This window comes from Ursus maritimus, unplaced genomic scaffold (genome assembly GCF_017311325.1).
Source record: "Ursus maritimus isolate PB19 unplaced genomic scaffold, ASM1731132v1 scaffold_8, whole genome shotgun sequence".
Lineage (NCBI taxonomy): Eukaryota > Metazoa > Chordata > Mammalia > Carnivora > Ursidae > Ursus > Ursus maritimus.
Window position 1 is genome coordinate 40,180,876 of NW_024426996.1, and position 13,763 is coordinate 40,194,638.

At 42.8% G+C, this 13,763-nt stretch overlaps 1 protein-coding gene across 3 annotated transcripts in view; it reads left to right on the plus strand.

The window, feature by feature from the left end:
• Positions 1-2,706: 2,706 nt before the first annotated feature.
• The window catches only part of KDR (kinase insert domain receptor), a 42,914-nt gene continuing 31,857 nt past the window's right edge, over positions 2,707-13,763 (plus strand). The window contains exons 1-6 of one of the 3 annotated variants that reach the window (XM_040625452.1): positions 2,707-2,887; positions 7,087-7,180; positions 9,165-9,361; positions 12,315-12,445; positions 12,680-12,848; positions 13,442-13,581. In XM_040625452.1, coding sequence (XP_040481386.1) covers positions 2,821-2,887; positions 7,087-7,180; positions 9,165-9,361; positions 12,315-12,445; positions 12,680-12,848; positions 13,442-13,581 — 798 coding nt within the window. In that variant the 5' untranslated portion in view covers positions 2,707-2,820. The remainder of the gene's footprint in view (positions 2,888-7,086; positions 7,181-9,164; positions 9,362-12,314; positions 12,446-12,679; positions 12,849-13,441; positions 13,582-13,763) is intronic. The other 2 variants (XM_040625451.1, XM_040625450.1) reach the window with 2 other exon arrangements.

The following is a 13,763-nucleotide window of genomic DNA, read 5'->3' on the forward strand; positions in this document are numbered from 1 at the left end:
TGGATAGTAAGGGGTAGATCTGGGGGTTAAGCCCAGTCAGCATGGCCCCAGAGTCTGTGCACTTAACCACAGTCTTTGCTGCTTCACCCCCAGATGTGTCTGAATCCCATCTATGAGCACTGAACACACGTGGGCACTTGGACAGGCTGTGGTTGTACCTGTACGGCAGGGTTAACTCGCACAATCACGCCCGTGGTGCCGGATAATGGGAGGGTGCTGCCCATAGACCAGACGTTTTTCAAAACACGGACTTTGTCATTTTTCATGAACATAAGGCACTTCTAAGTACTGTGTGGGAGGGAATGTGGTAGACTGATTTCATTGAGACCCTGCCAAATTCTGGTCTTGTGGCCATCAAAGACGCATCATTTCCTCCAAGACTTCTAAAGGGGGCTATTACCACGGGGCCTGCAGGTTCTGGTTTGCATTCGGAGGAGACACTATCTTCCTAAGTAAGACCTGGAAGAGGAAGTGTCATGAATTGTAAATAAGCCTGGGAGAAAAGAATTGTTTGTAGATGGAAATGGAGAAAAATGGCCTTTTCCAAACCAGGTTCTATCCCCTCCCCCATGTCCAGCTTTGCCAGAGCCTGTCCTGTTTTATTTGCTAAGTTTACTAGCAGGAAGAGAGGAATTTCTTTAAGGATACCTGTGCCTCTTACAAATAAATATCTCCTAGATTAAATATTGGTACATCTCTACAGTGGAACGTCATGCCACTATTAAAAAGAATAAGATGGAGCCCTACGGGTTGATGAAGAATGATCTTTAAGTTATATTTTATTTTTTAAAAGACTTTATTTATTTATTTGAGAGAGAGAGGAGAGAGAGAGAGAGAGGAACTAGTGGGGAGAGGGACAGAGGGAGAAGGAGAAGCAGGCTCTCCCTGGGATCCTGACCTGAGCCAAAGGCAGACGCTTAGCCAACTGAGTGACCCAGGCGCCCCTCAAGTTATATTTTAAAATGAAAAAAGCCAACACACAGTATTTATGCCAGAGCCACCCTTGGTGATACACCCATAGCTCTACGTGCATACAGTTGGCTTGGAACAAAAGAGGAAGGGTGAAAATGCTTGCCTCTGCTGAGGAAGGCCTTTTCATTCAAAACTTTTTCATAGTATAAAAAAGTTTTAAACATATACATTCATTATATTTCAGAGTTAAAGTATTTCAGTTGTCAACCTGGCAAAGTAGAAGAGTAAATACAGCAAACATTTTAAACATAGGAGAAGAAAAGCAACACTTTACATTGGGTATTTCAGGAAGGGGCCTTTGGCCTAGATGCAGAAATAATAATTCTACCTCTTCCTCACCCCGAATGATGGTCATTTACCGAAGAGAGTTCTGCAAGATCCCTATGTAATGAAGTTAGGGGACGTTTGCTGTCACTCTCTAGGGGTGGGGAGAATCGGAGAGAAAAGGAAAGAAAATGTCTAAAGGAATCTGAATTCTCCAAACAGCACCATGAGGAGTCTACACATGCCGAGGCAGATAGCCGGGAGGTTTGGTACGGCGTGTTCTGGGTGCCGGGGGTCTGGGAGCGTCTGCTTCATTGCTTCTCCAGGGAAGCCGGCCTCCTTCTCCTTGGCCTAAGGCTATCTTGGCTGGAAGCTCTGTTCTGAAAAGGGGCCTGGTCAAAAGCCCAGGAAGAGTCACATAGGGGTTCCTTGTCAGGTAACACGGTGAACAAAAGCCCCTTCCCGAGGAGAGAGCCTCGCTCAGGGACGGGTGACTCTCACGTTGCGGGTACATAAGGGCCCTGGGTACCTACAGCTCCCTGGTGTCCTGATGTAGGTTTTTGGTGAAAGCCCGGTAAGGGGGTCTCAAATTTAAATGCCTTTGGGAGCTAGGCTGGCAACTTAAAAACATTCGAAGCTGCCAGGTGTAAGAGGAAATAAGGGGAACTCTGGAGAACTGAGCGTGTGTATATTCTGACTAAAGGCATTCAGATTCAGATTTCTAAACTACAATTTTGCTAGCCAAGCAAAACACTCGTCCTGGCTGGAGTCGCTGCCGGTCTGCGATCCTGCATTCGCCTGGGCTCAGTACCCGCTTTTCCCTGGTTGCTTCAACCTGCTGCTGATCCACGGTCTGACCCCCAGTCACTTCAGGAACGTGCGGGCCCCGAAGGCGGTCGCAAATTTTGGCGCGCCTCCTGAAGGCTCAGTGTCCCTCGCCCGCGCTCGCCAAGCTGTCCCCTCCTTCGGCCCCACCCGCATCTCGGAGTGCCCCAACCTACTGAAGCTTGGAGTGTCTCAGAAGTCCTTATGGGCTACATTTCATCTCTACCAGAAATGGAGTTGTTGCGCCTGGGACGTTCCCCCTCGGGAGACTCGGGGCCAGAGGCAGTGCCAGGGGAGCGCGGAGATCGGGAGACGAAGAGCGCACGGGAAGCGGCGGGTCCCGGCCCGGGTACCCGGTTGAGAGGCGGGGCCGGCAGCAGAGGGGAACCCCGCCCCGGACCCGCCCCTCATAGCCCCGCCCCCAAGCTCTAGAGTTTCGGCATCCAGCTCCCACCCTGCACTGAGTCCCGGGACCCCGGGAGAGCTGGCGGTGGGTGGTTGTGTTTCCTCTGCCCGCGCGGGGCATCACTTGCGCGCTACGGAAAGCCCAGAGCTGTCGCGCAGCGGGGATTTCCTCTTCTCCCGGCACCCGCAGACGCCCCTGCAAGTCGTGGCCGGAGCCAGGGCACCCTCCCCTTTGAGCCCCACAGTCTTACGCTGCGGCGCTCGTTCCACCTCCGCGCCTCCTTCGCGGGGCAGGCCCGGGGAGAAAGAACCGGCGCCCGAGTCCTGGGCACTGCGCCCGGCGCGAGGTGCGGGATGGAGAGCAAGGCGCTGCTGGCCATCGCTCTGTGGCTCTGCGTGGAGACCAGGGCTGCCTCCGTGGGTAAGGAGCCCACTCCCTAGAAAGAAGGCGGAGAGGTCGGGTGCGGGCGGAGAGATGGGAGGATGCGGAGAGGTCCTGGAGGCCGGATCTAACTCGGAATCAGAGACCTGGAAAGATGAAAAGTGACTTGACACTTTGTGTTTTTTCATTTACCAATGAGGAGACAGGCTCTTTGATTGGCCCAAGATTATCCAGAGAGTTGGTGGTCTCCCGAGCCCAGGTCCTTTTCCACGACTCTGGTCTCCGATCAGGGCCTCTGCTGGAGCTAGTCCTGCGGAGCCGACACCCCCTCGGGCTCTCTGGGAGGCGGGGGTGGGATGGCAGGCGCCCGGGGCTGGCAGACAGGAGGTGTCCCCGCAGGCGGGAACAGGCAGGCGGTGGAAAGTTGTCCGGCTGGGCGCACCATCCTTGCCCGGGTGTGGGCAAGGAAGCCTTGCAGGGAGCGCAAGCCGGTTCGCTCGGATCGCATGCATCGTGCACTCAGCTCCGCCTCTGCAGGAGTCGAGCGGACCCCGGTGTGCTTTCCCTTCTGGCTGGAACCCACAAACACACCCAGTGTATGAGGTGCAGTTCAGGGAGGGAAACTTTTTTTTCCTTCCTTGGTGCAGGATGTTGCTCTCCTTGCAGAGAGAGGGTGAAATTAGGCTCTGAGCCGGGGTTGTGACAGCTTCCCAAAATGTCTCCAAGTAACAGTCACCTTCTTACGTAAAACAATAACATCTTTCAAAGCTTTGGTCCTTGGGATAAGCGCATGGTCAGAAGTTCACGTTCTGAAAACTTACTCTGCGGGACTCGGTAGCTAGATTTAACGCCGCTTGGCACTTTCCTTACCACCTAAAATTTCAGTCTCCTTTAGGATTAGGAACACACATGCTCTTGATGCAATACCTGTCTGTCTTTCTCTTTTCGCTTTACCACCCCCCACGCCCCCTTCTCGTATCTCTTTTCTGTAGTCACAGTTCGCTGATTTCCAGATTTCCTCTCTTTGGAGGGTGAGAAAGGGGAGAGGGTGGAGGGAAAAAAAGTCAAATAATTCAGGGAAAAATTCCTTATATTGAAATAAAAGAATCACATGTCTTAAAAAAAAAAGACACTCGTATACAGTAACAAGATCATCTGTCTATAGTTATTAAATTTTCTTAATAATGACTTGGTTCATGAAGACCAGCTCCACCATGGACACTCATTTGTCCCCGACAAGACCTCTCTCTCCCCCTTTCTGGTCTGGAACATGTGGTTGTTCTGTATCCCACAAAGAAGTGAGTTGCTTCTAAGCCTGGGGTGTTTCATAGCGCAGCAGTAGTAACTGTAATCGGGTTGTCCTCAATATAATGATGAGGTTGCCCTTTTGGAGTGTGTGACTTGCTTAATTGGATTGGGCTGTAATTGGTGCCATCAAATTCTAGAGACAGAGGCACTGTTGTTTTTCCTTCCTGTCTTTGAGCTGGAAGGGTAATAGCGCACAAATTAATTAATTTTGGTTAAGGGATTTGAACATAGAAGGGCTTTTTATTGAGTAGCAGCATATGAACTTCTTATAGTTATTTCTTTAGAATTTTCTGAAGAGCAGAACTTCAACTTGCCAATGAAAATGAATGAAGCTTAATGGAGCAAAACAAACTTGAATGTTGGTTGGTCCACATACATGAATTTGAAGTTATCATTATTGATACAGCCTTGTTGAAAAGATTTTTGTTGTATACATGTCTCTAGAATAGTATGGTATTGTCTTAGCTTCCTATAAATGGAGAACATGTCTTTAATTTTTTTTTAACAGAAGAAAGTGTGTCTAGAGTGTGAGATGATCGGTGACAGTAATTTATGAGAGATCTTCAAGAACCACTTATTTTGGTGATAGGATGAACATGGTTTATTTAGAGCTTTGCCTTTACTACCATTTTTTTTTTCTCACATAAATGTGCCCAAATGATGGGTTCTTTCTCGTTTGGATCATTGTACGCATTGTATTAAGTCCTGTTTCCAACATGTTTCTCAACCTAGTGTTTCCCAGCCAAGTTTGATACTTGTACTCATCCAAATGAGTTGTTTTCGTTTTCCTTTTCCTAAAGTGAGACGCTATTGTTCGAAGGCTTTCTATTGCTTTTAAACACTTGGATTTATTGTTGGTCTCCTTTCGGGGCAGTTATTTCCTTCCATATTGAAAAGTGCTATGCTAATTAACTGAACATGATAAGCCAGATCAATAGCTGTCCAAGAGTGTCCCATAGACCACTGTGTGACTGAGTCATCTGAAATGCTTGTTAAAATGCAGATTTGTAGGGCTAGGGATGTCTTACCCGTCCTAAAGTTTAAGAATTACTAGCCCAAACACAAGTCAGTACCAATACCAATTAGTTTCTGAGATTTATTGATATAACTTAATTTCTAGGTGTTTTTTTTTTTAAACCATGATATTGATCAACAAATCTACAGTTGTGTCAGCAACCTGCTTTGCACATCTGGGTGAGTGTGTAGAAATATGTGTAAGCAGTTGTTCATTTTGCCTGCAGCTGTTCACATTGAGGTCCATAGATTCAATGTACTGGATATTTGCACTGGGTATTTGCTCACTCTCTTTACTCATACTTTTTCGTATTTGCTAATACCGTCTTATTTACCCAACAAGATCAGTGCCACTTTAGGCCTCGAGAGTCAGTGGTTCTTTTTCTAAAAAAAATTTATTTACTTATTTTTAAAATTCTAGTATAATTCACATGCAGTGTTACATAAGTTTCAGGTCCACAATATAGTGATTCATCAGTTCTATATGTTACTCAGTGCTCACCCTGATAAGTGTCCTCTTCATCCCCATCGCCTGTATCACCCATCCCCCCACCCACCTCCCCTCTGGTAACCATCAGTTTGTTCTCTGTATTTAAGAGTCTATTTTTTTTATTTGTTTGTTTTGTTTCTTAAGTTCCACAAGTGAGTGAAACCTTTGGTATTTGTCTTTCTCTGACTGACTGACTTTGTTTAGAATAGTACTCTCTCGCTCCATTCACATCGTTGCAAAATGGCTAGGTTTCATTCTTTTTGATGGCTGAGTAATACCCCCTGGTGTCTACATCTTCTTTATCCACTCATCTCTTGATGGACACAGGGTTGCTTCCGTATCTTGGCTAATGTAAATAATGCTGCAGTAAACACAGGGGTGCATGTATCTTTTTGAATTAGTGTTTTCATTTTCTTAGGGTAGACAGTCATTTGTTCTTAGTTGATGTGAGTTAAGGATCATACTAAGCTTGGGTGCTTACCAGCACCCATCACTTTTTAAGGTGATGTTTTGGAGATCTGGGTATTAGTTAAGGCCCTCGCATGGCGGACAGTTTTTCTATCTCTGATAGTTTTTCATTACTTACTAGCTCTTCACATTTAGTTCAGGGAGAACTCTGTTTTCTTGCTGTGGAGGGACCCATGGTGAGGAATCTGTCCTGTGGTTTTTTTAGGTAAAGACAGCTTCCTTGTACTGTAAGCTTGGTATCAGGAAGACCTCAGAGCTTTGATTAATAAGTTGAGAGTCCCCAGTAGTAATTTGTTAGCATTACCCTTTTTTAGTTCCATTCTCTAAGGAAAAGTGTATTAATAGGAGCATTATATGGACACTGGCAAATATTTTTTTCCCTCAATTCCTCTTACCTAGTTTTAACGTACAGGATTCCAACTTTGGCAGTTCAGTTACCAGAGGAAGTGCACTAGAAAATTGATAAAGGAAAATGAGACAATGTCATGGGCACTGCTCCCCCCCCCAACAGGGAACATAGATGAACTGTATAGAAATCTCTCTTAGTAGTATTCATTAATCAGCAATTTAGTCCAATGTGTGCATCCTATGCTTTATAAGAAATGTCAGTGGGTCCTTTCCCAAGGGAGTGAGATCATCACATGAAGGTTCATTTGGTTTCAATGTCCTATATCCTTTTGTAAGACCTTGAAGTTGGCAATGCAGGAAAACAGGAACTCCACCCCAGCTCCATGAATTGCAGAACTTTTGTGTTGGTTTATGACCATCTGCCCATTCTTCCTGTTATGACACAGTTTGTGAACTTTTACTGGGAATGGTGAAAAGTAAATTCACAGTTTTACACAATGAATTGCTGAAGAGGCCTTTTAAAGTATAGAGTGTGCATTGTTTATGGAAGGTGTTTCCTAATGGGTCTGACTCAGTAGCAACTATATTCATTTATTTAATTTGTTTCTAGGTTTGCCTAGTGTTTCCCTTGATCCACCCAGACTCAGCATACAAAAAGACATACTTACAATTACGGCTAATACAACTCTTCAGATTACTTGCAGGTAAGGATTCATTTTAGATTCAGATTTCCTGTGTTAAGTAACTCATCGTTTAGTGAGGGAAAAATAATTTCCATAAGCAGAATTGTAATGGAGTTGTAGTAATTGTAAGTAGTGAGGTTTCTAATAAATGATTTAATAATGAAAAAGTGAGAAAGCTCTTCTCCAAAAATTTTGTAGGATTTTGCTGGAAGTTTTTTCCTGCTACTCCCTGCCAACACACACACACACGTACACGCACACGCACACACATGCGCACATGCACACAGTATAGCACCTGGCACATAGTATATAGGAGACATTCAATAAATATTGAATAAATAAGTGAAATGAGGACTTACCCTTTTACCCTTAAGGGATGGAGTTGAAGGAATTTGGGGTCATATTTATTATATTCAGAATGGCTCTTGGACATTTGTTTAGCCCTTGCCAGGAATTTTATTTTATGATAAAATTATGACTGTAGTAGCAATTTAATATTGAGCCATTAATATTGCTGAGTGCACGTTCTGCACAGGTAATGGACTTTATGCTTTGGCTTGATGTTCTGGAATGCCTCCCTTCTCATGTGCTAGCAAGAAGTCATGCTACTGATTTTTTGCTAACTGGGGAAGCAGGGTTCTTTGAAAGGATGAAGAAGCATTTAGATTTTGTCTCATAGCCCTGACCCCAAAAGGAAAGAGAAGACCTTGGGGTTTAATGCAGTGACCCGGAGGCTTCTCAGGAACCCTTCAGTGTGTTTTTGGCAGAAATGTGGAGGGACAGGTGGAGGTGATGCTGTCCTCTGAGAAGAGAGCTAGGGGTCCACAGAGAACCTTGGGCAACTTACTGCATTGCTTACGCTAATGAACACCAGTGTTCAACACGACACAGATCTATTTTAGACTGCAGACTGTGAAGAATACTCTCGTCCCCTTATCAAGGGTAGGCAACCGATACCCAGCCCTTGGGAGAAGACATAGTAACCATGCTGTTTCTCTAGCTGTGCTATCTGAAGACACATTTCTTAGTGGATTTTCCTCTTACCCATCCTCAATAACAGAGGCTATTTAAAATCCCCACAGATCCCATACTCCCTTTTAAAACTCGTTCGAAAGAATTTCTTATGTCCTGAAAAAGCTATGGAGTGCGTTAAAGTAATTTCACTAATGTAGCTGCAACTTCGTGGAAATTTCAGATTCTTTGAAAGAAGAATCAATGTTGTTACATTCTTTTTGATGTGGACTATCTTTCTTAGGGCTTTGCAGGGAAATGCTGCAATGGAAGTAATCTTTGAATGTAGTCTGTATAAGGTCTCATGAGGCTCTTAGACAGTTGCACCCTCTGCCTTCGGAACCTTACTCCTTATTGTCTTGCCTGCACACTGTTACCTGACTACTCCGGCTTCCTTGCCATTCCCCTGATACTCCAGATACTCCTGCCCCAAGGCCTTTACATTTTCTGTTCCCTCTGCCTGGAACACTATTCCTCTGTGTATTCATATGGCTTCATCAAGCCCCTCCCTCCAGAACTCTTTACTCTTCGTACATTCTATATTTTCTCCGTATACTTAGCACCACCTGACATTTTACTTACACCATATTATTTTACTTACTTTAAACAAAATCAGCTTTATTGAGGTTGACTTACTATTTTGTTGCCTGTTTCCTCTGATTAGACTGAAGTTCCATAAAGGCATTGATTTTTGTCTGATTTGTTCACTGCTGTATCCCCAGACTTTAACATTTGGCCCATAGCACCTGCTTAAGAAATATTTGTTGAGTGAATGAGTTAGTTAATAGAAAACTCAGGAATCCTTGTAAGTGATGTCTGAAGCTGAGTTTATGACTTTCTGTCATTCGTCCATCCAGCCTGTCATTGTTGGTAGAAGGCTGTGAATCTGTCTGTTGAGTTTATATAAGTTTGAGAAACAAACCTTCTGTTTTCTTAGAAACAGCCTCATAGTGTGGCATTTCCCATGATTACTTCCCTGGAATTAATTTTTCAGGGGACAGAGGGACTTGGACTGGCTCTGGCCCAACAATCAGAGTGGCTCTGAGAAAAGAGTGGAGGTGGCCGAGTGCAGTGATAGCCTCTTCTGTAAGACTCTTACGATTCCAAAAGTGATTGGAAATGATACTGGAGCCTACAAGTGCTTCTATCGGGACGCTGACACGGCCTCGGTCATTTATGTCTACGTTCAAGGTAAGTAGTTACATGAAATTCATTTCCTAAGCTGATTTACCAGCGATAAAACAGGATAGGCACAGAGAAGAATCGAGTACAATGGAGTACGACAAAAGGCTCCTTCCAAAGGCTGTTTGCCAACAGGAATACACAAAATTATTCTCTCTTAAGGCTTCCTCTGAGAATAAGACTCATTGATTTGTTCTGAAACTTGGCCCTGTTACATCTCTTTTGCCCAGTCAGTGTGGTTCTGATCTTTGTTTCTAAGGGAAATCTGTGTTCACAACTGGCTGTGGGGATTTGTAAAAAGCCTTCTGATGTTTGAGAAAAAGAACCTGAAATCCTTGAAAAGGAGGATTCAGGGGTGCGTTATGATGGAGTTTCTGTGGGGAGATAGGTTATCTACAACAGGGTAGAAGATTTTCTCAAGAATGCGCAGGGAAACAGCCAGCGGCTCTGGAGCTGCTTCGACGTGAGAACTTTCCTCTTCTGACTTATACTTTGTGAAAAACAATTTTCATCCTCTTGTGCAAATGAAGATACTACCTCAAAGGGCCTTTTGAGGACAGTGTTTCTTTCCTTTGCTTGTGTGGTCCAAGATCTTGGATGATACGCCACGTCTTTCCAGAGTTTGCAATTGATACCACGGAGGTCAGTTTAATATCCATGTAGAATAAAACAAAATGTTGCCCGTATTTAGGATTTATAATATAAATTATTTTTTCGTTTGTGTTTCAAAAATCTTGTACTACCTTAATTTTCCTGTAGAAACCCGACCATACCTAAGATAGTTATAATTCTGTCATATAATTTTGGGGAATGTTAGTGTTGTATAGTACTTTGCTTGAATATACTAAATATTTTTCTTTTCAGTGAAAATGAGCTGTTTAGACATTTTACTTATACATTTGTATATATATATTTGCATCCCTGAGGATTTGAGGCAGGTGAAGATGGCTTAGACTTTTTTCCAGAAGCATCTTTCATAGAACGGAAATTTCATTAGCTTTGGGAAACACACTTGCATATCTCCATGTTTCAACAGTGCAATATGGCCAGTACGGTGGGAAAACGGAGACTACATCAAAATAACGTATGTCATTCCTGGACTGCACAATATTTGAGAACTGTTTTTGCCCAGGGTGAGCACAGTCCAAGATAGAATTCTATGCCCTCCTCCTGCCTCTGCAGAATTTGAAAGAGACAAGGCTCAGATCTTCGAGAATTTCTGGCTCCTTTTGATCTGGCAGTCTTGGGAGATCAGGCTTTCTCAGAAGATTGCAAGGATTTCCTGCTTTTAGCCTGTCTGGAAATACTACAAGATGAACCTCTCCCATAATATCTCGTTATTTCCTTCTTCCCAAGTCAGGAAACCTGGAGACATGTGAAAATTCATTTCACGAGTTACAGTAAATATTTTATTTTGGGAGGACGGGTGGTTGTTTGGGTTTCTTTTGTTTATTTCCTTTTTTTGGAATCCTGAAATAGAATTGATTTACTAAATAGCTTTAGTCTTACGTAAGGGGTTAACTTAGCTTCCAAAGACTTCTTCTGTAAGCAAGCTTGGTAATATTTCATAGTACGTGGATGAGAGGTAGGTAATATTCAGAAGTAGCAATCCCTGACACTGTTTACTTGTGCACTGCCTGTCTTTGGGGATACCATTAAATTCTGCTTCCTGTCTAAGACTAATGTTCTAGGAGGTGAGCTGTCCAAGATTTTGGTCATGAAGTTTAACAATGAGAAAGAAAGCACTGAAGTATTCCCCATGGACAGCCCTTTAATGTCCTCCCGGTCCCTACCTTACTTCCTTAGTCTTCTGACCCCGTTCCCTCCAGCAATGGATGGAGCCAGGAAGTGGGTCTTGGCCTCATAAGATAATGGCTATGGCATGTGGTGGGCTGGATTGGCTGCCTTTCTGTGCTTTCCAGCTGGGAAGGAAATCAAACTTCTGCTGTTGCAGGGAATTAGCTGCCTTTCTCCCCTTGGTTTAATTAACTCCTTCTTTACTTGGACCAGCCATCCTGAAGAGCTCTGGAAATGCTTGATCAGGTGTGTTGGGCATAGCGGTCTGAACCATTAGCTCTGCGAGTTCAAGTACTACTTCGTACTACAGCAACTCTGTCTCGGTGTATTCACATTGTACGAACAATGCTCGAATGACATTACAATCTCTTTTGTTTTCTTTTCACTTTTTGCCATGGCGGCTTTTTGAGTTTTTGTCATTGAAGATATTAATGATTGCTGAATTTTTACTGAATTCAATAACCACTAAACATTATTTTATAAAGAATCTCATATGTAGTGTTCACAATCTTAAAATACCCACATGAATTCTTCTCTTGAATAATTGAATCCAAAAGTTGTTAGTTATTTTTCTGCTTATTTTAAAGATCCTTTGGAATCCATTAGTTTATTCTCATGGCCCCTGGACATTATTTGCCTGAAGAGAGAATATGCTTTTTTTAGCATCAATAAAATTCAGTAGGTAAAGTACAGATTGAACTTTAAAATTAATTTAAAATTAAAAAATTACTTTAAAATTTATGTGCTTGAAAAAGATTTAGTGTATAAGAAGAATGTATATGTGTATATGAAAGTATATATGAAAAATGAAGTATGCTCCTTCATTTTGAAAAAAATTATAATGATCCATCTGTTTAAATGTGGAACCTATAAAATATACTCTACTCGTTGATGATCCTAGTAAAAGGAGTCAGTTTCATTCTAGGGGTTTTCTTTCAGATTTTTCATACACACACACACACACACACACACACACACACACACCCTTTCTCCAGCATATCTTTGGAGCCAGATATCTACCAGCAGACCAACCTGTGGACTCCTTTGCCTGGTGTGAAATGTCAGTTCTCAATCATTTACTTCTCTGGTTAGAGTTTATGAACAGGAAACAAGATCAACTTCTCTAGTAAATGCTATTAACTAAGGGAATTAAATTTTCTTCTAGATTACAGATCTCCATTTATTGCTTCTGTTAGCGACCAGCATGGAGTTGTGTACATCACTGAGAACAAAAACAAAACTGTGGTGATTCCATGTCTTGGGTCCATTTCCAACCTCAATGTGTCACTTTGTGCAGTAAGTTACATCCTCTCCAATCATCTGCCATGGTTTCATAATGTTAAGATGGGTAGCCTGTATATAATATATCATCAACCATGTGTTTTAAAGATCGTTTGGGAAGGGTCGAAATGGCAATAAATAAAACTAGTTTATATTCTTTAGTGATGAATTCTTTAGTGATGATTTTACATGGTTTTTCACTTTGGGATAGCACTTTATTAAATATTTGATATTTCTTTTTCTACCCAGAGGTATCCAGAAAAGAGGTTTGTTCCTGATGGTCACAGAATTTCCTGGGACAGTAAGAAAGGCTTTACTATTCCCAGCTACATGATCAGCTATGCTGGCATGGTCTTCTGTGAAGCAAAAATTAATGATGAAAGTTACCAGTCTATTATGTACATAGTGGTGGTTGTAGGTAAGTGGACAGTTTCTTTCCATATCATTAATATCAGTCATTACAGGTTGGTTTCCTATATTAAGATCCTGGAGGTTAAGGTATAGAGGGGAAGGACAAAGGATAATGAAAAATATATTAATTCAAGATCTGGCGTGGGGAAATTCATTACCTCTACTCTTCTCTACCAAATAAACCTATGTGCAATTGAGTTTTTCTCTTTTTCTTGCCAAGACCAAGGATGGAAAAGAGTGTTATTACCGGAGCATGTTTTATGGAAAATTCAGTGTTCAGAGCATTGCTTGGCATCAGTTCTTTTAATTATACCTATTTTATGGAAAGTTCAGTAATTTACTAAGGCTGGCTTCATTGGCTATTGACTACTCAAATTTACTGCTTTTCTGTCCACTGGGCTACATCTTCGAGGTTCCTGCAGGTTTGTTTTCTAAGTCTCCATAGGCCATTTTGCTGGGAGTTACCAAGTATTGGTGAGGCCCTCAGGGAAAAGCGATAATGGCACATTTTGAAGTTGCATCATTTTTGAAAAAAATCCATGCTCAGTTATAGATTTGTTTTCTCTCTCTTTCTCTATGTTTTCAATTTACTTGCTCCAGGGTACAAGATTTATGATGTGGTACTCAGCCCCCATCACAGAGTTGAGCTGTCTGTTGGAGAGAGGCTTGTCTTAAATTGTACAGCGAGGACTGAACTAAATGTGGGGATTGACTTCAACTGGGAATACCCTTCTTTGAAGGTAACACTAACAATTCAAAGCCAGACCTCTCGATACTTTGATAATAAGCCCCAACAGAGTTGGCTTGAGAGATAGGGACCTCTGGCCAGATAAAATGTAAGGGCCTTAACTCTCTCTCTCTCTCTCTCTCTCTCTCTCTCTCACACACACACACACACACACACACACACACACACACACAC